General features: G+C 41.4%; 1 protein-coding gene across 2 annotated transcripts in view; it reads left to right on the top strand.

Annotated features, from left to right (window-relative positions):
* daam1a (dishevelled associated activator of morphogenesis 1a) overlaps positions 1 to 21,591 on the top strand; it is a 178,348-nt gene that overhangs the window by 48,512 nt on the left and 108,245 nt on the right. For both annotated transcript variants that reach the window (XM_067991525.1, XM_067991524.1), the window contains exon 2: positions 12,092 to 12,321. In XM_067991525.1, the coding sequence (XP_067847626.1) occupies positions 12,133 to 12,321 (189 nt within the window). In that variant the 5' untranslated portion in view covers positions 12,092 to 12,132. The remainder of the gene's footprint in view (positions 1 to 12,091; positions 12,322 to 21,591) is intronic.

The raw sequence follows: 21,591 nt of genomic DNA, 5'->3' as shown, positions 1-21,591 counted from the left end.
TTCCAACTTGTGTATCCCCCACTCCCCTCACCCTACCATTGGTAGCCATGCCTTCATTGTCTAGGCCCTAAGCTCTGGAATTCTTCCCTAAACTTCTTTGGGGCCGATTGACCTACTCCTGCTCCTTGTTCTTATGTTCTCTGCCTCTCCACATGTGTCTCTCCTCCTCCTTTAAGCCTACCTCTTTGACCAAGCTTTCATTCTCGCCTCCTAACATCTTCTTTAGCTTCGTGTCAATTTTTGTGTGATTACACTTCTGTGGAATGTTTTTCTACGTTAATGCGTCATATAAATGCAAGTTGCTGAGTCTACCTCATTCTTCCTAGGATCATAGTTTTGGAGCTCATTATTTCCTTCAGTCCACCCTTCCTTCTTTGTTCTATTTGCTTTTAAAACCTAATCTTTGTGTGGCTTACCCACTACTTCTTGGTTTATCTTCTTTTGTCGCCTGTTTATCTTCAACTGTGATGGCGTTGGGCTTACCCTAGATTTCTCAATTTAAAAAGATGTATTTACTATAAATTATTCAGAGACAAAACAGCAAAACATCCACAAAAGGCAACCATGCATCTATTTTTTTTCCAACAACAGTATGGCCAATTCCCCTCCCTTTTCCTGTTTTGAGCATTGATAGGGCAATGTAGAGTTTACTCTGAGCATCTGGCCACCAACAGATGACATTGAATGCAAACAATGGGGATAAAATCCGTAGTTCTCCAGTATTGATGATCCTTAACTTGAGAACAAAGGCAATATTTCAGTATAAATTGGTAAATTAATTTTGGAACAAAATGAAGAAAAGTTTGCTTGCATACCTGAGGGTGTATCTGTGCAACTTGGTTGAGCTGTGTAAATAGCACGTTTTAGAAAACCCACAATTGTTGTTGACTTGTGTCTTGCATGATCTAAAAATACCTAAAATTGATTCTGAATTAAAAGTAAGAAAACAATTATTTACTTGATTACTCCTCATCTTGCACTTTATTGGGTTGCAGTATGTTGTCATTTTTATAATTTCTTAATTTGTATTTTTAGTTGGCTACATAAACTGGTTTAGCATGCCTCCAGTGAAGAGATAATAACTTCAAATACCACTTGTCATCTTTTGTCATGTTCCTGTATAATGACAGCTATTGTGCCGTCTCAGTGTCTCCAAGTGAAGTTTAAAATAACTATCATATGGAGTCCTCATTTCAGTGTTTTGGGTTAAACAAAGGCTACAGTAGAGATGAGCCTATGATAGCAGCACTCTACATATGGTCAGCTCGTAGTGCAAGTGCTGTACCTAAATAGTTTAAAACTTTTAAGTAGAAGAGTAGAATTACTTTATTGTATGAGAGCGGCTTCTAGAGAGAATGGCTTGGGGCTAACTTCTGCAGCTCTGAAGGAAACCACTATCTAATCTCAGGATCTGTGGTGGAGTGAAAACAGGCTTTGTGGATATGGAATGTATCTTTTTGCTGACATATTTGATAGCTGTAAAATGCGAGCACACAAAGTGTTTGGGTCAGGTATGTTTCTAGGTTTCTGCAGTGTGGTCGATGTGAAATATATTGATCTTTGTTATGCTGACAGAATGTCCGGTATTGTTTCTTGTTAGTCTATGAACACTCAGTACCAACATAATTTGACGTATGACCAAAACCAGCTGAGATTGGTTCACTTTAAGCTCCTTTTTATGTAATCTGATTTCTTTAACGATGGCCAAAACTCATAAGGGCACCAAGTTGAATGGTGGGCTCATCCTATGCCAATCTGGAATTTTCAATTTATTCTGTTAGCCTGAGGGCTACTGTACAAATCTGGTACTAAAATGAAGAAATGCTGTAGTAAATAGATTATATATTTCATACCAACAGATTTTTTTAAAGTTTCAAAATAATACACGATTGAATAGAAATGTACGACATTAAAGAGCAACTGTCGCCCAGTTTTCAGAGTAAATGAACCTTTATTCTTGGAACCTAAAAAGAGCACTGTAATTCAATTTACTTCTTGTCTTCTGATGTGCTGCTGAGTGACATTTTGATGGGAACATTTGGACCTAGAGGGGAATAGCTAACCGTAATGGATCAATTGCACATCTGTTGCATAAAAGAGCTCAATACTTGAGTTCATTATATTGATGAGCCAAAATGTAAATGAGGAATTACATGAAGCATATTCTACAAATGAGAAGTGATGAGTCCTAAATATAGAAAAACATATCCAAATCAGCAAATTTGGAATGACAATTAATATTGCACTTAAGTATGTATCTCTTCACTGATGAAAATACTGATTGAGCAAAGACAAGTAATACATACCTGCTATGTATCCAGAGAATTCAGTGTTTGTATTCTAGTGCTGCTAGAATTTGAGATCATCTGATCCTTGGGAGTAAGCTTCCCAGTTTAGCTGACATCTAAATAGGTTTGCACCTTTTGGCATTTTATTGGTTTTGATAGATTTGAGTGTTAAGGACATCCTACCTGCCTATAATTTGAGATTTGAAAAAGAAATTGTCTTGTGCAAGTGAGAGAAGGAACACAAGATGAAGTAGATAAATGTCAAACAAAAAATGAAAAATATTGCAGGGAGGAGAAAAATACTTTTGGAAGTACAAAAAGTGGTAGAAAAAAGCAAGCAGCACAGTATTTGAATTTCTGAAATTGAAGCATTGAACGGCTCATTATAGCTGGTGATTAAACACGCTTGATAGTGTCCTTGTGACCGAGGAAGTCTTGTATACATTCGCCGGTCATTTTTGCCCATAGGGAAACTCTCCAGTTTGGCAATCGTGGGTACTAATTGTGAACACCAACAAGATGAACTTCCAATGAGCGTTGTCACCAGAACAATGTATAACAGACACCAGCTGGTTTTACTGACCGCAGCAAGGGAGGGATTTAACAGCTGAGGAATGGAATACTTTCCATTTAAGGCACCCAATGTTGACTTAAAGGCCTCCTTGGTCAGTTAAAGGACAGCTCGATGTGAAGAAAGGCTCCCTTTACTTTGCCCAAAAATATGCCTCACAAGATCAACCCCTGCTGCACCATTGTGGCATTTTTGAGCTTCCAAAACCAGGCATCCGTAAGCCATAGCTATCTTAAAACTAATGGAATTATGATCACTGGTCATAATAGATAGCTATGGAGAAGGATAGGTCTGGCCCAAAAGTTAAAATTCTAAATTGGGGAAAGGCCAATTTTGATGGTATTAGACAGGAACTTTCAGAAGTTGATTGGGAGAGTCTGTTGGCAGGCAAAGGGACGTCTGGTAAGTGGGAGTCCTTCAAAAATGTGTTAACCAGGGTTCAGGGTAAGCACATTCCTTATAAAGTAAAGGGCAAGGCTGGTAGAAGTAGGGAACCTTGGATGACTCGGGAGATTGAGGCCCTAGTCAGAAAGAAGAAGGAGGCATATGACATGCATAGGCAGCTGGGATCAAGTGGATCCCTTGAAGAGTATAGAGATTGCCAGAGTAGAGTTAAGAGAGAAATCAGGAGGGCAAAAAGGGGACATGAGATTGCTTTGGCAGATAAGGCAAAGGTGAATCCAAAGAGCTTCTACAAATACATAAAGGGCAAAAGAGTAACTAGGGAGAAAGTCGAGCCTCTGAAGGATCAACAAGGTCATCTATGTGCGGAACCACAAGAGATGGGTGAGATCCTAAATGAATATTTCGCATCGGTATTTACGGTTGAGAAAGGCATGGATGTTAGGGAACTTGGGGAAATAAATAGTGATGTCTTGAGTGTACATATTACAGAGAGGGAGGTGCTGGAAGTCTTAACGCGCATCAAGGTAGATAAATCTCCGGGACCTGATGAAATGTATCCCAGGACGTTATGGGAGGTTAGGGAGGAAATTGCGGGTCCCCCAGCAGAGATATTTGAATCATCCACCGCTACAGGTGAGGTGCCTGAAGATTGGAGGTTAGCAAATGTTGTGCCTTTGTTTAAGAAGGGTAGCAGGGAAAAGCCTGGGAACTACAGACCGGTGAGCCTGACATCTGTAGTGGGTAAGTTGTTAGAGGGTATTCTGAGAGACAGGATCTACGGGCATTTGGAGAGGCAGGGACTGATTAGGAACAGTCAGCATGGTTTTGTGAGAGGAAAATCATGTCTCACGAATTTGATTGAGTTTTTTGAAGGGGTAACCAAGAAGATGGATGAGGGCTGTGCAGTAGACGTGGTCTACATGGACTTTAGCAAAGCCTTTGACAAGGTACCGCATGGTAGGTTGTTACATAAGGTTAAATCTCACGGGATCCAAGGTGAGGTAGCCAATTGGATACAACATTGGCTTGACGACAGAAGATAGAGGGTGGGTGTAGAGGGTTGTTTTTCAAATTGGAGGCCTGTGTCCAGCGGTGTGCCTCAGGGATCGGTGCTGGGTCCGCTGTTATTTGTTATTTATATTAATGATTTGGATGAGAATTTAGGAGGCATGGTTAGTAAGTTTGCAGATGACACCAAGATTGGTGGCATTGTGGACAGTGAAGAAGGTTATCTAGGATTGCAACGCGATCTTGATAAATTGGGCCAGTGGGCCGATGAATGGCAGATGGAGTTTAATTTAGATATATGTGAGGTGATGCATTTTGGGAGATCGAATCGGGCCAGGACCTACTCCGTTAATGGTAGGGCGTTGGGGAGAGTTATAGAACAAAGAGATCTGGGAGTACAGGTTCATAGCTCCTTGAAAGTGGAGTCACAGGTGGATAGGGTGGTGAAGAAGGCATTCAGCTTGCTTGGTTTCATTGGTCAGAACATTGAATACAGGAGTTGGGATGTCTTGTTGAAGTTGTACAAGACATTAGTAAGGCCACACTTGGAATACTGTGTACAGTTCTGGTCACCCTATTATAGAAAGGATATTATTAAACTAGAAAGAGTGCAGAAAAGATTTACTAGGATGCTGCCGGGTCTTGATGGTTTGACTTATAGGGAGAGGTTGGATAGACTGAGACTTTTTTCCCTGGAGAGTAGGAGGTTGAGGGGTGATCTTATAGAAGTCTATAAAATAATGAGGGGCATAGCTAAGGTAGATAGTCAAAATCTTTTCCCAAAGGTAGGGGAGTCTATAACGAGGGGGCATAGATTTAAGGTGAGAGGGGAGAGATACAAAAGGGTCCAGAGGGGCAATTTTTTCACTCAAAGGGTGGTGAGTGTCTGGAACGAGCTGCCAGAGGCAGTAGTAGAGGTGGGTACAATTTTGTCTTTTAAAAAGCATTTGGACAGTTACATGGGTAAGATGGGTATAGAGGGATATGGGCCAAGTGCAGGCAATTGGGACTAGCTTAGTGGTATAAACTGGGCGACATGGACATGTTGGGCCGAAGGGCCTGTTTCCATGTTGTAAACTTCTATGATTCTATGGTCCCAAAGTGATCCCTCACTAACACTTCTATCACCTGCCCGTCCTTATTTCCCAAGAGGAGGTCAAGTTTTGCCCCCTCTCCAGTCGGGCCATCCACATACTGAATGAGAAATTCCTCCTGAATACACTCAACAAATTTCTTTCCACCCAAGCCCCTAATGCTATGGCTGTCCCAGTCAATGCTGGGAAAGATGAAGTCCCCTACTATTACCACCCTATTTTTCTTGCAGCTGTCTGTAATCTCCTTGCATATTTGCTCCTCAATTTCCCGTTGACTATTTCTGACATACTTTTCAAACATGCCCAGATGTGGGTTTCCTTAAAGCCAGCAACCTAGCAGCATCCAACGTTAAGTTTGGAATAAGACAGACTCTTGCATTTGGTTCAGTTTGATCCTTAGTTGCCAGTAAATTGGGGGTTTCGAGGTAGCACTATATTCTAAATCTGTAAAATTTAATATGCTAAAAGTCTTGCACGTAGCACTGCACTTGTTGTAGGCATCACAGTTAAGATGTCGCACTTTAGCGTATCTGCTAGTTTACTTGAATATCACCATGGGAGATCTGCTAGTTATGCAAAAAGTTCTTTGTGGTAATTGAGCTTAGATTCTGCCCACAACAGATATCTGTAACAAAAAGTCCTGAGATAGGGTCTTGGACCTGAAACATTAGATGCTGCCTGACCTGAGTATTTCCAGCTTTTTCTGTTGTTTCCAGATATCTGTGTAACATGATCTCAACCTCTGCCAGAGGGGGGGGATCAAAAGGTGAATTAGTCCTAGCAGGTGAATGACTAAATTTAACTTGTCTGTAGATGAAATTGTAAACTAAGCAAGAGTTTTGTTGGGACAATGTATTTTAAAAAAAAAAAAAATTCCTTTGCGACCAAATATATTTAAATCAACAACTCAAGTTGGGCAACATTCTCAACATTGACTGAAAGAATGATGATTCATAGCCTCTGCAATCCAAAGAACGTGCTGCATTATCTGCTTCAAGATAAAACATGACCTGAAACTGAACACATCACAAAAAGTGCAATCCTGAGATTGATAGCTGAACTTTAATGCTTTTTTAAAGACTGCACACAACAAACTCCTAATTATAGATGGACATTACTGCTTTGTAAGTGAAGGTACTGGTTGCTTTGATGCATTCTATTGCTGCTTAGCTCTTGGTTTCTCAATAAATTACCAGTAACATATAATGGTATTTAATGATTTAGTAAGTGAATTCAGAAACAAATTGATTCCCTATAAATAAGTGTTACAATATAGTAAGTTCCACTGTATATGGAGTTGGAGCCTGCCAAATATGATGCCTACTATGAGTTTCATGTGGTTGGTTTTAATTTGCTGTTCGTGAAACTGAGAGTTTTTTTCACTTCAGTTAGTTGTATTACAGATTGAGTCATAGCCCCATGGAGTGATATAATCGCATGTTAAAACGCGTGCCAATAATTTTGATGATCTAGTTTCACATAACCACCTAGGTCTCATAGTTGAGAACTGTAGTTTTAATTGAGCATATTTTTTTTATTCGTTCATGGGATGTGGGCATCGCTGGCGAGGCCAGCATTTATTTCCCATCCCTAATTGCCGTTGAGAAGGTGGTGGTGAGCCGCCGCCTTGAACTGCTGCAGTCCGTGTGGTGAAGGTTCTCCCACAGTGCTGTTAGGAAGGGAGTTCCAGGATTTTGACCCAGCGACGATGAAGGAACGGCAATATATTTCCAAGTCAGGATGGTGTGTGACTTGGGGAACGTGCAGGTGGTGGTGTTCTCATGTGCCTGCTGCTCTTGTCCTTCTAGGTGGTAGAGGTCGCGGGTTTGGGAGGTGCTGTCGAAGAAGCCTTGGCGAGTTACTGCAGTGCATCCTGTGGATGGTACACACTGCAGCCACGGTGCGCCGGTGGTGAAGGGAGTGAATGTTTAGGGTGATGGATGGGGTGCCAATCAAGCGGGCTGCTTTGTCCTGGATGGTGTTGAGCTTCTTGAGTGTTGTTGGAGCTGCACTCATCCAGGCAGGTGGAGAGTATTCCATCACACTCCTGACTTGTGCCTTGTAAATGGTGGAAAGGCTTTGGGGAGTCAGGAGGTGAGTCACTCGCCACAGAATACCCAGCCTCTGACCTGCTCTTGTAGCCACAGTATTTATATGGCTGGTCCAGTTAAGTTTCTGGTCAGTGGTGACCCCCAGAATGTTGATGGTGGGGGATTCGCCGATGGTCATGCCATTGAATGTCAAGGGGAGGTGGTTAGACTCTCTCTTGTTGGAGATGGTCATTGCCTGGCACTTGTCTGGCACGAATGTTACTTGCCACTTATGAGCCCAAGCCTGGATGTTGTCCAGGTGTTGCTGCATGCGGGCGTGGACTGCTTCATTATCTGAGGGGTTGCGAATGGAACTGAACACTGTGCAATCATCAGCGAACATCCCCATTTCTGAACTTATGATGGAGGGAAGGTCATTGATGAAGCAGGTGAGGATGGTTGGGCCTAGGACACTGCCCTGAGGAACTCCTGCAGCAATGTCCTGGTGCTGAGATGATTGGCCTCCAACAACCACTACCATCTTCCTTTGTGCTAGGTATGACTTCAGCCATTGCAGATTTTTCCCCCTGATTCCCATTGACTTCAATTTTACGAGGGCTCCTTGGTGCCACACTGTCAATTGCTGCCTTGATGTCAAGGGCAGTCACTCTCATCTCACCTCTGGAATTCAGCTCTCTTGTCCATGTTTGAACTAAGACTATAATGAGGTCTGGAGCCGAGTGGTCCTGGCGGAACCCAAACTGAGCATCGGTGATCAGGTTATTGGTGAGTAAGTACCGCTTGATAGCATTGTCGCCGACACCTTCCATCACTTTGCTGATGATTGAGAGTAGACTGATGGGGTGGTAATTGGCCGGATTGGATTTGCCCTGCTTTTTGTGTACAGGACATACCTGTGCAATTTTCCACATTGTTGGTTAGATGCCAGTGTTGTAGCTGTACTGGAACGGTTTGGCTAGAAGCGCAGCTAGTTCTGGAGCACAAGACTTCAGCACTGCAGCCAGGATGTTGCTGTATCCACTGCACTCGGCCGTTTCTTGATATCACATGGAGTGAATCGAATTGGCTGAAGACTAGCTTCTGTGATGGTGGGAATATTGGGAGGAGGCCGAGATGGATCATCCACTCAGCACTTCTGGCTGAAGATAATTGCAAATGCTTCAGCCTTTTGCACTCATGTGCTGGACTCCGCCATCACCTGTTGGCCTAATTTTGTATTTGATTTGTATAGACTTGCCCAGTCTTTGGTCTGTGTTTCTGGTGTCCTGTATTTAATAAGACAAGTTGTTGAATTTGTCCATGGTAATAGGAAAAAGGTTAAGAGTTATTCTTAACTCTTTTCTACCCTCCACTTTCTTCACAACTTCTCAGAAATGGACTTCTGTTGCCTTAGAAAATGTCTTGTTTCCCTTGAGCACGAGTGTTGCTGAAGAAAATATGAATCTCAAAAGCTTTTTATGTTTCATTAGCTTTAAATATTTTTCTTCAAATACTGAGTGCTAAAAACTTAATTGGGGAAATTTGCTTGGAGGGACTGCTGTGCCAGACAGTGCACAGCAGCTGAATTAATATGTACCTTGAAATTGGATGGCATGTTGGTATAGCAAGAGTGTTATAAGAACATAGAGCTTACCACGACAAGCTTTGTAGTGATTTGAATTTAAAGCACCCAAGTCTAATGACTGTCTCTAGAGCGTTCAGCTTATGCACGATCAAGCTCCATATACCATGACTTTGCCTCGAGGGCAGATCTGTCATTTGTTGCTAGGCCTCTGCCTTTGCTGCCCTTAATCTTTACGAATTGTCCTGTGTAATTTACCTGCTGACATTTCTCAGGGACTCCACAAGTCAAATACTCGTGTGGAATTGAGGATGTAAATTTCCATCGAATCACATCACAGCGGTTTAGCACGCTAACATGTACAGCTGAATTGCTGTATTTTTTTTAATTTAGAGGCATCTTTATTGCAGTATACTGGAACCTCCATTAAGGGGGGGCTGGGGGGGCACGGTGCAGTTATCACTATTAGAGTTATCCCCATTCTAATTATCAGTGGCAGGACAAAGCATGTGAAATGGTCTCTTGTACAGCCTGTTGATGCCAGTACCCTCACAGTCCAGAAAGGTTAAATTAATTTTATTCTTTATATTGTACTTGTCATTCTTGTGCTAAGGGCATTGTGGTACCATAAGTCTGAGCCCAATATTTGGAACTGTCGATTATCTGCTTGTTTCCATTTGTGCCCCAAGCGGAGATTATTGGAGATCACTAAGGTTCCCCTGTAATTAATAGCCAGTTTGATGAGTGCTTTCTCCCAAGTCATCTGAGAAGCACAGGTTGCTTGAATTTTGAATACGAGAACGTGAAATTGACAAATCGTTACTAAGGAATTCTGTAACTTTAGGGTTATTAGTAAATGTGATAGTCAAATATTGAATGATGTAAGTATGTAATAATTCCTCAAGTAACAATAGAGGATGGATTTTATAGTAGAAATATGGAATTGATTCCCAGGAAAGGCAATTGTGGCGATGTTTAATTTGTTTTAAAAAGGAACTGGATATCTGGTTAAATTGGATTAAAAGTTGGAGGAGTACTCTTAAGTACAGACCAAGATGTTCAATGTCTGGCTTCGTGCAAGATTGCCGAGGGTCAAAAAGAATCAGAGGAAACCCAATTACATTGCTTAATATAACTTGCACAGTTTTGTTAGGTTTTTATTGGGCAAGGCTATTAAGGGTTACAGAACCAAGGTGGGAAGATGGAGTTAAGATACAGATCAGCCATGATCTAACTGAGTGTTGGAACAGGCTCAAGGGGCTGAATGGTCTATTCCTGTTTCTCTTCCTTCCTAGTACATGCTAACAAGCTTGTTAACATATAACAAATGGAATATCAGTTTGCACAACAAAACAGAAAAATGTAATGAGAAACTGTGGCGATGCTCTATAAGCACCATATTTTTAGCAGATGCTGCAAAACAAAACAGACAAATAGAAGTTCAAAACTTCAGGGCAAATAGTTTTTTCTAAACAGCAAAAGATGTAATGAATTTTACTGCATGGCAGCTTGTTTCCTCTGCCTTATGAAAGGGGGTAAATAAAAGTTCATAAATTTCTAATTTATTTTCTTGGCTCAGTTTGCTTTGTTATAACTCCTCACATAAGAGACTCATGCATTTTGACTGCAATCACATAGGCTACATTTGACATGTAATCATCATTGGTGCCAGTCAACTTCAATGAAAATTTCTTGCAATGCAAGTCTGGAGTTAGGTTGTGTTCCCGATTCTAGATTTACATATTTTGTCTAAAAAAAAAGTTAAGTCAAAGAACACCAACATGTTTCTCCTGTTCCAGTAAATGTTGTTGTCGTAAAATATTTGGAATATGTCAAAGTTTGTAATTTGCAAACTAAAGATTGTCTAATGACTTGCCTGTTTCCGTGTGGAAGGAAAACAATCTACCCTTTTCCCTTTTGCTTTTTTTAAAAAGTAGTTTTTTCAAAGCTACATTGCAAAGTGACTCTAGTTTTAAATACTTCAATGGTTCTGATCTTGTAGAAGTGCTGATATATCTAATACAGTCATTCCTGATTTTTTTTTTAGCCTGAGTATTATATTTTGAGTTGGGGGAGGCAATCATTTGCCTTTACAAATTTTGATGCTTGTGTGAAACCGAATCTACTTTGTAGCTTAAGTGCCTGAACAATGCATTTCAACTAAAATAAAACCATATGCATTAACCGCACATTTTTGAAATTTGCTTCTGAATTGTTTATTTTAGACATTGGTGTGGCATGTTTTTAATACACACCCAAAAATGCAACATTTGGTTATACGAGAATCATTCTTTTCCCTTCCTTCTCATTGTCTTGAAACGTTTTGGTGCACATTACACTATCCATTGTAAAGGGTTCCTAGGTTTAAAAAAAGGGTCCAATGACTCTGGTGCGGAAATCAAAATTTCAATAAAGTCCATTTGAAATGTAACTTAATCATAGAAAGTTACAGCTGTTACAACTTGACTGTTGAAAATTTAGAAATGAAATCATGATCTAAAAAATCTGACTTGTTAGTTGGTACGACACTATAGAAAACGATTTGTGCACATTGATGTGTGAAATTTTTGTCCATTCATGGTTGTGTTGCTGTTGTGATCTGATTACTGGTCCCATTGTGAACTATTCATCATCCAAATGGGCTACCAGGATATGTTCATATCCTCTCCCAGATATTGCCATTTGTCTAAATTAAGAACCTTTTGTCATGCTGTGAGCTGTATTGGCAGATAGGCACTGCCTGGAACAGCCCAGTCTGTTTCAATCAATACTAAATTTAAATACTTTGCAGCCAAGTATGTTACTTGACATGGTAGTGCTATTTTTAAATATTAAAATTGCTCCTCCAAAGATGTCTCAAGTATCATGTAATGAAAAGTAAATTTATTACTCAGGAACAGCCATTATTAATTCTGGTTTTCAAAAGGCTGAATTTAAATTTAAGTTACATTGGTAGATTCTCAAGAATAAATTGAATGTACAGAATATTTAGAATGTTTGCAGAAGTAAACTAAGCAAGCGGCAAACGTGTTGAATGTTGTAAGCCATGTACACTTCAGTGAATATTGATTTTTAGCTCTTCCTATACTAAGTGCCATTGTCTGTCTTTTCAGTTTTGCAGGAGTCATTAGCTTTGACGAGTAAATAAAGAATTATGAACATGGCCCCTCGAAAGAGAAGTGGTCGGGGTCTTTCCTTCATATTCTGCTGCTTTCGAGGGAGTGACCACCCAGAGATCACATACAGACTTAGAAATGACAACAATTTTGCGTTGCAGACAATGGAGCCAGCATTGCCCATGCCTCCACCTGAAGAACTGGATATCATGTTCACTGAACTTGTGGTATGTACATTGTCTTCACAAACAGTGTATTTAAAAATTAACCTTTGTTTTAAGATGCACATCAATAAGACTTATGCCATTTTCTGTGAGTGTTACTAATTGTGAAATCCTGTTGCAAAGAAAGTTGTGAAAAAGAAAAGGTTATAACCAGGCTTGCATGAAATAGGAATAATTGTGTTTGTGCTGATAACTAGAAATTAATTTTAAAAATGTGCTTGTTGCATCTGTTGTTCTAGCGATTTGCTATGTCAAGTTACTGATCCTAGCTGAGAGGTTAGGAAGAGGTGGTAACATCTTGACATGGAGAGAGAAAAAATTAAATGCACTAGGACTGCTGCTTTTCTTGATATATATTAATGACTTCAACTTGGTTGCACAGGGCACAATTTCAAAATTTGCAGATGACACAACACTTGGAAGTGGAGTGAACAGTGGGAGGGTAGTGATAGACTTCAAGAGGATATAGACAGACTGGTGGAATGGATGGACGTGTGGCTGATAAAATTTAACAGAGAAGTATGAAGTGATACATTTTGGCAGGAAGAATGAGGAGAGGCAATATAAACCACACGGTACAATTCTAAAGGTAGTGCAGGAACAGAGACCTGGGGCTATATGTACACAGGTCTTTGAAGGTGGCAGGACAGGTTGAGAAAACGGTTAAGAAAGCATACGGGATCCTGGGCTTTATAAATAGAGGCAGAGAGTAAAAAAGCAAGGAAGTTATGTTGAACCTTTATAAAACATTGGTTTGGCCACAGCTGGAGTATTGTGTCCAATTCTGGGCACTGCATTTTAGGAAGGATGTGAAGACCTTAGGGTGCATAAAAGATTTACTAGAATGGTTCCAGGGATGAGGGACTTCAGTTACATGGATAGATTGGAGAAACTGGGGTTCTCCTTAGAGCAGAGAAGGTTGAGAGGAGATTTGATAGAAATTTTCAAAATCATGAACAGTCTGGACAACGTAAATAAAGAAAAACTGATCCCACTGGCAGAAGGGTCGCGAACCAGAGGACACAGATTTAAGGTGATTGGCAAAAGAACCAAAGGTGACATGAGGAAAAATTTCTTTATACAGCGAGTGGTTAGGATCTGGACTGCACTACCTGAAAGGGTGGTGGAAGCAGAGTCAATTGTGGCTTTCAGAAAGCAATTAGATAGGTACCTGAAGGAGAAAAAATTGCAGGGCTACGGGGAAAGAGCGGGGGGAGTGGGACTAGCTGGATTGCTGTTGCAGAGAGCTGGCGCAGGCTCGATGTGCCGAATGGCGGCCTTCTGTGCTGTAACCATTCTATGATTCTATGTTGGCTGAGACTTGCAAACAAATCACCTGGCTCCTTTACATGGGATCGAAGATATTGAAGACAGAAAGGAAGGAATGGGGAAAAATGAGTGCTGATCAGCTTGTATGTACATTTCTAGGCATAAATTTGTACAAATTTCTGCGCTCTTTATTTTATACCAAATGTACATTTGGTCTCTAAGAATATCTAGTTACTGTAACATCAACCTGGTAATTCTGCAGTTGCAACCACATTGTTTGAATTTCTAGAGAGAATGTAAGATTCTTCACAAATGACTTTTTACGCAACTCCTTTTGCAATGAGCTGCATGGTTCATAAGCATGTTCACTGTTTTGTGCATCTTACAGTTGACTGTTGACGAATGATGAACAGGGATCATTAATGTGCTGACTCAGATTTCTCTTCTATGGAACAAAGTTGTATTTTTAAAAAAAAAGTTGCAGGGGTTCTCTTGCTCTTTAAAATACACTTATTAATTTGGACTTAATTAAAAAAAATCTGCAGTGGTTCTTCGTGTTGGGTTTGGAATTGCTGACTAGAAGACGCTTTCGATGGAATGTAGAACTTCCAGTTTGGGTACCTATTTTCAGCTGTGCTTGCAAATGTGGGTGTAGAGATAGTATTGATGCACAAAAATAGCGGCTCTGTTTGTATAGATTAAGAATACTCATTAAATGGCCGTATTGTTGTGGCCCTCACTCGGATCTGATCCCACTTGCAAGCCTCCCAACTGAGGATCATTATTTCCTGTCTGCAGTGGGTTGATGAGTTGTGGCTTTGAGATATTTTCTTTCTCTTGCAAGAGAAAGCAAAAGAACAGCATGAAGCTGGAGCTTTCCCAGAGAAAAACATTTTTTTCAAAAAAAAGGAACTTGCTTACAATCAGAAGAACGGTGAAAACAATAAGTAACAGAGAGAAAAATAACAAGCAGGAAAAAAGAGAAAAATAAGACAAAAGAGAAAAGAAATATAATATTTGTTCTGAATTGAAGGATGCATTGGCACTATTCTATAGCAATGCAAACAGAAACCAGGTTTTCACTGACTGCCCTCATTATTCTGAAGTTGGGGAAAAACAACAACAACTACTTGCATTTATATAGCACCTTTAACGTAGTAAAACGTCCCAAGGCGCTTCACGGGTGTTATCAAACAAAATTTGACACTGAGCCACATAAGGAGGTATTAGGGCAGATGACCAAAAGCTTGGTCAGAGGTAGGTTTCAAGGAGCATCTTAAAGGAGGAGACAGAGGTGGCGAGGTTTGCAGAGCGAATTCCAGAGCTTCGGGCCTAGGCAGCTGAAGGCACTGCCGCTAACGGTGGAGTGATTTAAAATCAGGGATGTGCAAGAGGCAAGAATTGGAGGAGCGCAGAGATCTTGGAGGGTTGTTGGGCTAGAGGAGATCACAGAGATGGGGAGAGGCAAGGCTGTGGAGGGATTTGAAAACAAGGATGAGAATTTTAAAATTGAGGCATTACCAGACCGGGAGCCAATGTAGGTCAGCGAGCACAGGGGTGATGGTAGAACGGGACTTGGTGCGAGTTAGGAAACAGGCAGCAGAGTTTTGGATGAGCTCAAGTTTATGGAGGGTGGAAGATGGGAAGCCAGCCAGGAGAGCATTGGACTAGTTCAGTCTAGAAGTAACAAAAGCATGGATGAGGGTTTCAGCAGCAGATGAGCTGAGGCAGGGGTGGAGACGGGCGATGTTAGAGGTGGAAGGCAGGACTTTGAGAGTGTGGTTTTTAGGGATTGTAAACAGCTCAAAGACAGTTTTTAAAAAAAAAATAAAAACATTAGGTCTGTAAGCATTTGGGGGAAAAAAAGAGGAGGTTGGGGTAGAGATCCTTCATGGCAACTGCTAACGTTATCCAGTTTCTTAGTTCATTAAAATGCAAATGATTGTGCAGCAGGCTACCAGATTTTGTCTTAACTTACCTTTGTTGGTGCGGCTATGCACCATCTGGTTTTATATTTCAACCTGTTCTTCAGTGTTCAATCATCTCTTCCAAGTGGTTTATGATGGAAGATTGGCTGAAATAATTACTTGTAGCTACCAGAGTGTGCAATTAGTTTGCTCTAACGATAAATGAAGAATGTTTGTGACTTGAAGCGTGTGATGCCATTTTGCCGATGATTAACCTAATACAAAGTGGGAGTTTCTGGCTCATTGAATGCTGCCTTCTATCTTCAAATTTTGAATGCTGTAACTGAAGATAAATTGTAAAACTTGATTATAGATGAGGATCATCTCTATTTCACTCTGGATTATTGTAATGTGTAAAATCAAAATCCACCTGTTACAGCATGCGCACTGGGCTTTGAAATAACAACACCCCATCTGCCACCATGCTGATTTGATGTTGGTATTGACTTGCAAATTAAAATTTGACAGGACAATGGAGCAGAAGTCCAAACGAGCAAAAAGTAAATAGGACCTGTCAGGAAGTTCTCATGAAGAGTGATCAACATCTGGAATGATGATGCACAATCGTGGACACTTAAGTAACTTGGCAGTAATTCACTGAAAGGTTCAGATGAGGTTTATAAATGTCATTTTGGTGTTCGCACTGGGTTTCTGTGGTGAATTCAACTGGAGATTGCTAATGCATAAAAAGCATGTTTTCTTTTTAAATCTGGTTTCGAACTGTTTCAGTTGGTTAGGTGCGGAGCTTTCCGGTGCTATTTAAAGATAAAAGAATTGTCGTCTGATGGATAGAGTATTTGAGTGCAGGATCTGATTATGTATTGGATCATGTGAAAGAACATGTTATGTATGTTTGACAGTACATTGCATAAGTATATAAATTTCATTTTGTCTAAAATGCCTTGGCGTGTTAAAAGATTAAGCTTGCACTTACATTGGAATTGCAGCTGTGCTTCAGCTTTGTGTACTGTAAATTTGTGGAGTGTAAATCAGGTGTCAAGGTGAAGTGGCGTGACACTCTTCAATTACACTATAAATGTATCATTAATGTGAAGCAAAACTGATGTGCACCAATGCTACAGTTGTCGTGTAATTGCATTCTTAAATATACCTGAAAGGTTTGCATCACATCCTGTGTTCATAGTTTTGAACATATTCCTATTGATTTGGTGGCTGAGTTTTTGCTGCGTTCCATAGTGCCTGATAGATAAAGGGCACTATCATTTTGTGATGGTAGACTAAAGTTCTGAAAAAGAGGAAGATAAAGGGCATTGGGAAGAGAGCAGGGTAATGGATTAGTTTTGGTTTGTTCTAGCAAAGAGCTAGTACAGATGTGATGGGCTGAATGGCCTCCTCCCTGTTTTTTAAACTTCTAGGGCCGTTTGAAATACTTCATAATACTTTATAAACCTTGAAAACAAGTTGTTGCCGGAAACTTTCCCAGGACTTCTTAGCATATTTATGTATGACCATTGAAATGCTTGATCACATTTGTCAAAGCATATGATAGAATTTTTTTGTAGCAATCCTAAAAGATGACAATTTTGATTTATATATCTTAAATATGAATAAGTCCCAAGGTGCTTCACTGAGGGGTATAAGGAAAACAGACATTGATCCAGGAAGGTGGTGTGACTGAAAATTTGGCCGAAGAAGATTTGAAGGATGAGGTGGAGAGATTAAAGGAAGGAATTCTGGAGAGTAGGAGTCAGGTGGTTGAAGGCTCTGCCACCAGTGGTGGGACAAAGGATGTGGGGTGGGGAGATGCATAAAAGATTAGAGTCAGAGGGATTTAGTGTGGGTGGAGGAGGGGGATTATAGGGCTGGATAAGATTGCAGACATAGGGTGACGTGAAGCCATGAAGGGATTTAAAGACAAGAACAAAGATTTTAAAATTTTATGTCAGGGAGCCATTGTAGGCCAGCGAGGATAGGGTGATGGACATATCGGACGCAGTGCAGGACAGGATATGTGCAGCAGGGTTTTTCACAAGTTGGAGTCTATATGAAGGGTGAGAGTATTGGAGTCAAGAATGGAGGTGATGAAGGGATATGAGTGTTTCAGTGGCAAAGGGGAGGAGAGAGCTAATGCAGAGGTGGAATTAAGTGGTTTTTGTGGTGGCAGAAACAGAGGTCTATCTGCACTGAAGCTCGAGGATGAACTGAATAGAGAGATTGTGAATGGTCCGGTTGAACCTGAGACAATGGCTGGGGAGAGGGAAGTAACTGGTGGCGTGGGGTTTGATGACTATGGCTTCAGTCTTCCCCATTGTTAGAACTGGAGGAATTTGTGATTCATCCCAGACTGGATATTGGGTAAGCATTCTGACAGCACAGAGACTGGAGGGGTTAAGGGAGGCGGTGGTGAGAAAGAACTGGGCATCATCTGTGTACATGTGGAAGCTGACCACATGCCTGCAGATGATATCACAGAGGAAAAGGGAAGGGTCAAGAAAAGGGATGGGCAATAAATGCTGGCCTTGACAGCGATGCCCACATCCCATGAACGAATGAAAAAAAGATTTTGGACTCCAGAGGTGACACTGCAGGGAAGGGAGAAGAAACCGTAGCTGGAGATGAGCTGGCAAATTCAGACAGGCATGAATGAAACCATTTGAGGGCAGTCTTAACGTTGGACGATTGAGAAGAGGTGTTGGAGGAGGATCATGTGGTGATCAATATCGAATGCTGCAGAGAGGACGAGGAGGGATAAACAGCCACAGTCATAGTAAGACAATCAAACACGTTCCAGTAGACTATATTTACCCATGGGAGATTTTTTTTAATTGTTCGTTCATGGGATGTGGGTGTCGCTGGCAAGGCCAGCATTTATTGGCCATCCCTAATTGCCCTTGAGAAGGTGGTGGTGAGCCGCCTTCTTGAACCGCTGCAGTCCTTTTGAAGGTTCTCCCACAGTGCTGTTAGGAAGGGAGTTCCAGGATTTTGACCCAGCGACGATGAAGGAACGGCGATATATTTCCAAGTCAGGATGGTGTGTGACATGGAGGGGAACGTGCAGGTGGTGGTGGTCGCAAGTGTCTGCTGCTCTTGTCCTTCTAGATGGTAGAGGTCGCAGGTTTGGGAGGTGCTGTCAAAGAAGCCTTGTCGAGTTGCTGCAGTGCATCCTGTGGATGGTACACACTGCAGCCACCTGTGCGCCGATGGTGAAGGGTGTGAATGTTTAGGGTGATGGATGGGATGCCGATCAAGCGGGTTGCTTTGTCCTGGATGATGTCGAACTTCTTGAGTGTTGTTGGAGCTGCACTCATCCAGGCAAGTGGAGAGTATTCCATCACACTCCTGACTTGTGCCTTGTAGATGGTGAAAAGGCTTTGGGGAGTCAGGAGGTGAGTCACTCGCCACAGAATACCCAGCCTCTGACCTGCTCTTGTAGCCACAGTATTTATGTGGCTGGTCCAGTTAAGTTTCTGATCAATGGTGACCCCCAGGATGTTGATGGTGGGGGATTCGGCGATGGAAATACCATTGAATGTCAAGGGGAGGTGGTTAGACTCTCTCTTGTTGGAGATGGTTGTTGTCTGGCACGAATATTACTTGCCACTTATCAGCCCAAGCCTGGATGTTGTCCAGGTTTTGCTGCATGCGGGCACGGACTGCTTCATTATTTGAGGGGTTGCGAATGGAACTGAACACTGCAATCATCAGCGAACATCCCCATTTCTGACCTTATGATGGAGGGAAGGTCATTGATGAAGCAGCTGAAGATGGTTGGGCCAAGGACACTGCCCTCAGGAACTCCTGCAACAATGCCCTGGGGCTGAGATGATTGGCCTCCAACAACCACTACCATCTTCCTTTGTGCTAGGTATGACTCCAGCCACTGGAGAGTTTTCCCCCTGATTCCCATTGACTTCAATTTTACTAGTGCTCCTTGGTTCCACACTCGGTCAAATGCTGCCTTGATGTCAAGGGCAGTCACTCTCACCTCACCTCTGGAATTCAGTTCTTTTGTCCATCTTTGGACCAAGGCTGTAACCAGGTCTGGCGCCGAGTGGTCCTGGCGGAACCCAAACTGAGCATCGGTGAGGAAGTTATTGGTGAGTAAGTGCCGCTTGATAGCACTGTCGACGACACCTTCCATCACTTGGATGATTGAGAGTAGACTGATGGGGCGGTAATTGGTCGTATTGGATTTGTCCTGCTTTTTGTGGACAGGACATACCTGAGCAATTTTCCACATTGTCGGGTAGATGCTATTGTTGTAGCTGTACTGGAACAGCTTGGCTTGAGGCGCAGCTAGTTCTGGAGCACAATACTTCAGCATTACAGCCGGAATGTTGTCGGGGCCCATAGCCTTTGCTGTATCCAGTGCACTCAGCCGTTTCTTGATATCACGTGGAGTGAATCGATTTGGCTGAAGACTGGCTTCTGTGATGCTGGGGATATCGGGAGGAGGCCAAGATGGATCATCCACTTGGCACTTCTGGCTGAAGATGGTTGCAAACGCTTCAGCCTTGTCTTTTGCACTCATGTGCTGGATTAGAGGTGAACGTTCCCTCTGATACACCCCAATGTCTTCCTCTTTTTTATGTCACGGATCCCTTAAAGGCGTGTAGTATAACCATGTATGTCACATCCACAAGTAATCTGTTTTTGAAGGTGGAAACCCTTTTTGAGAAAATAAATTCTTAAGATTCTTAAGATTCTTAAATGTGGAAGAATGGAAGGATATGGTGCTTCGATTCATGATCTTTAGAGGTGGGAGCACATGTAAAAATATTTTTTTTTTTAAAAAGGCAAATGTAACTCTTTTTTTAATAGAGGCATTAAATACAAAAGCAAGAAAATGGTGTTGAATTTGTACCAAACATTGCTTAGGCCACATTTGTAGTAATTTAAGCTGTTCTGGACACCTCATTGTAGAAAGGATCTTAGAACCAAGAAAAGAGTATAGTGAAAGCTCACCAGAATTATATCAAGAATGATAGTTCATCGTTATGAAGAAAAGAAATTTTTTTTCCACAAACTGAGAAGGTTGCTGCAGATTTAATGAGATTTTTAAAATGTAAGGTCTGAGAGGGTGAACTGTGAAAGACCAGTTCTACTAGTTAGCAAATCTGTAACAAGGAAACGTAAACTGAGGAACTGCCTTACTGGAAGTGGCTATTGCAGCAAAGACTATAACATTGTTTAAAGGGAAATTGAATAATTTAAATAGGAAAAATACAAAGATGTACAGGGAAGGGTTATTAGACTAAGTGGCTCCAATTGAAGAGGTAGGACTAAAGGAATGGGCCAGATGTCCTCCTTCTGCACTAGTTTTTATATTCTATAAATATTTCCTGGCATCCGCTCTAACTCTCTCTATTTAATAGAGATGCTCTCTGGTCATACTATTATTATCCACTTTGAATATCTTACCCAAATCTACTTCCATTCATAGCATAATTTAAAAACCTTAGCCCTATCCCTCGTGAGCCTATATTTTTCCAAACCAAATAATTCGATCTCTCAACCTATCCTCATAACTAATGGACTGGTACATTTATATTGCAGTTTTGAATCTGACTGGTAGCTGCAGTGTTAGTTCCAGGCAGGGTGCACCTCATTTATACTGACTGACTTGAACAGCAATTTTCCTGCCCAGCAGAGAATTCTGTGTGTGACTGGTTACACAAATGTGCAGAGCCTTTCTTCCGACAGTTAAAATTTAAATCTTTTGGACAGCATAGGTGGAAGTGCCTGCACTCTCTAAACATTTAAGTCAACTCTAACATATCCAGGGCAGTTTAAATTAGGTTTGACCTTGCAATGGCGGTAAACTCCATGCCGTATGAGACTATCTCCTGCAATAGGGCTCACTCAGCTTCTCGAGTCAGGTTGAGATCTGATTCTGGAGTTGTACTGCAACTTTAATACGGGTGTTGGGTGGTGGGGGAGGAAAACGTTTTGCAGCAGCCCTAAAGTTGTAGTGTTAGGTATGATCCTGTTTCCTTTCTCTGCATTGTCAATAGAGCTTCAATATCCATCACCCTAGTTGAGGATCAAAACTAAGTGTGGACAAACCAAAGCCGCC

This window comes from Heptranchias perlo, chromosome 10 (assembly GCF_035084215.1).
Source record: "Heptranchias perlo isolate sHepPer1 chromosome 10, sHepPer1.hap1, whole genome shotgun sequence".
In the NCBI taxonomy this organism is placed as follows: domain Eukaryota; kingdom Metazoa; phylum Chordata; class Chondrichthyes; order Hexanchiformes; family Hexanchidae; genus Heptranchias; species Heptranchias perlo.
The sequence above is the reverse complement of the archived record's forward strand: the minus strand, read 5'-3'. Positions and strand labels throughout refer to the sequence as shown.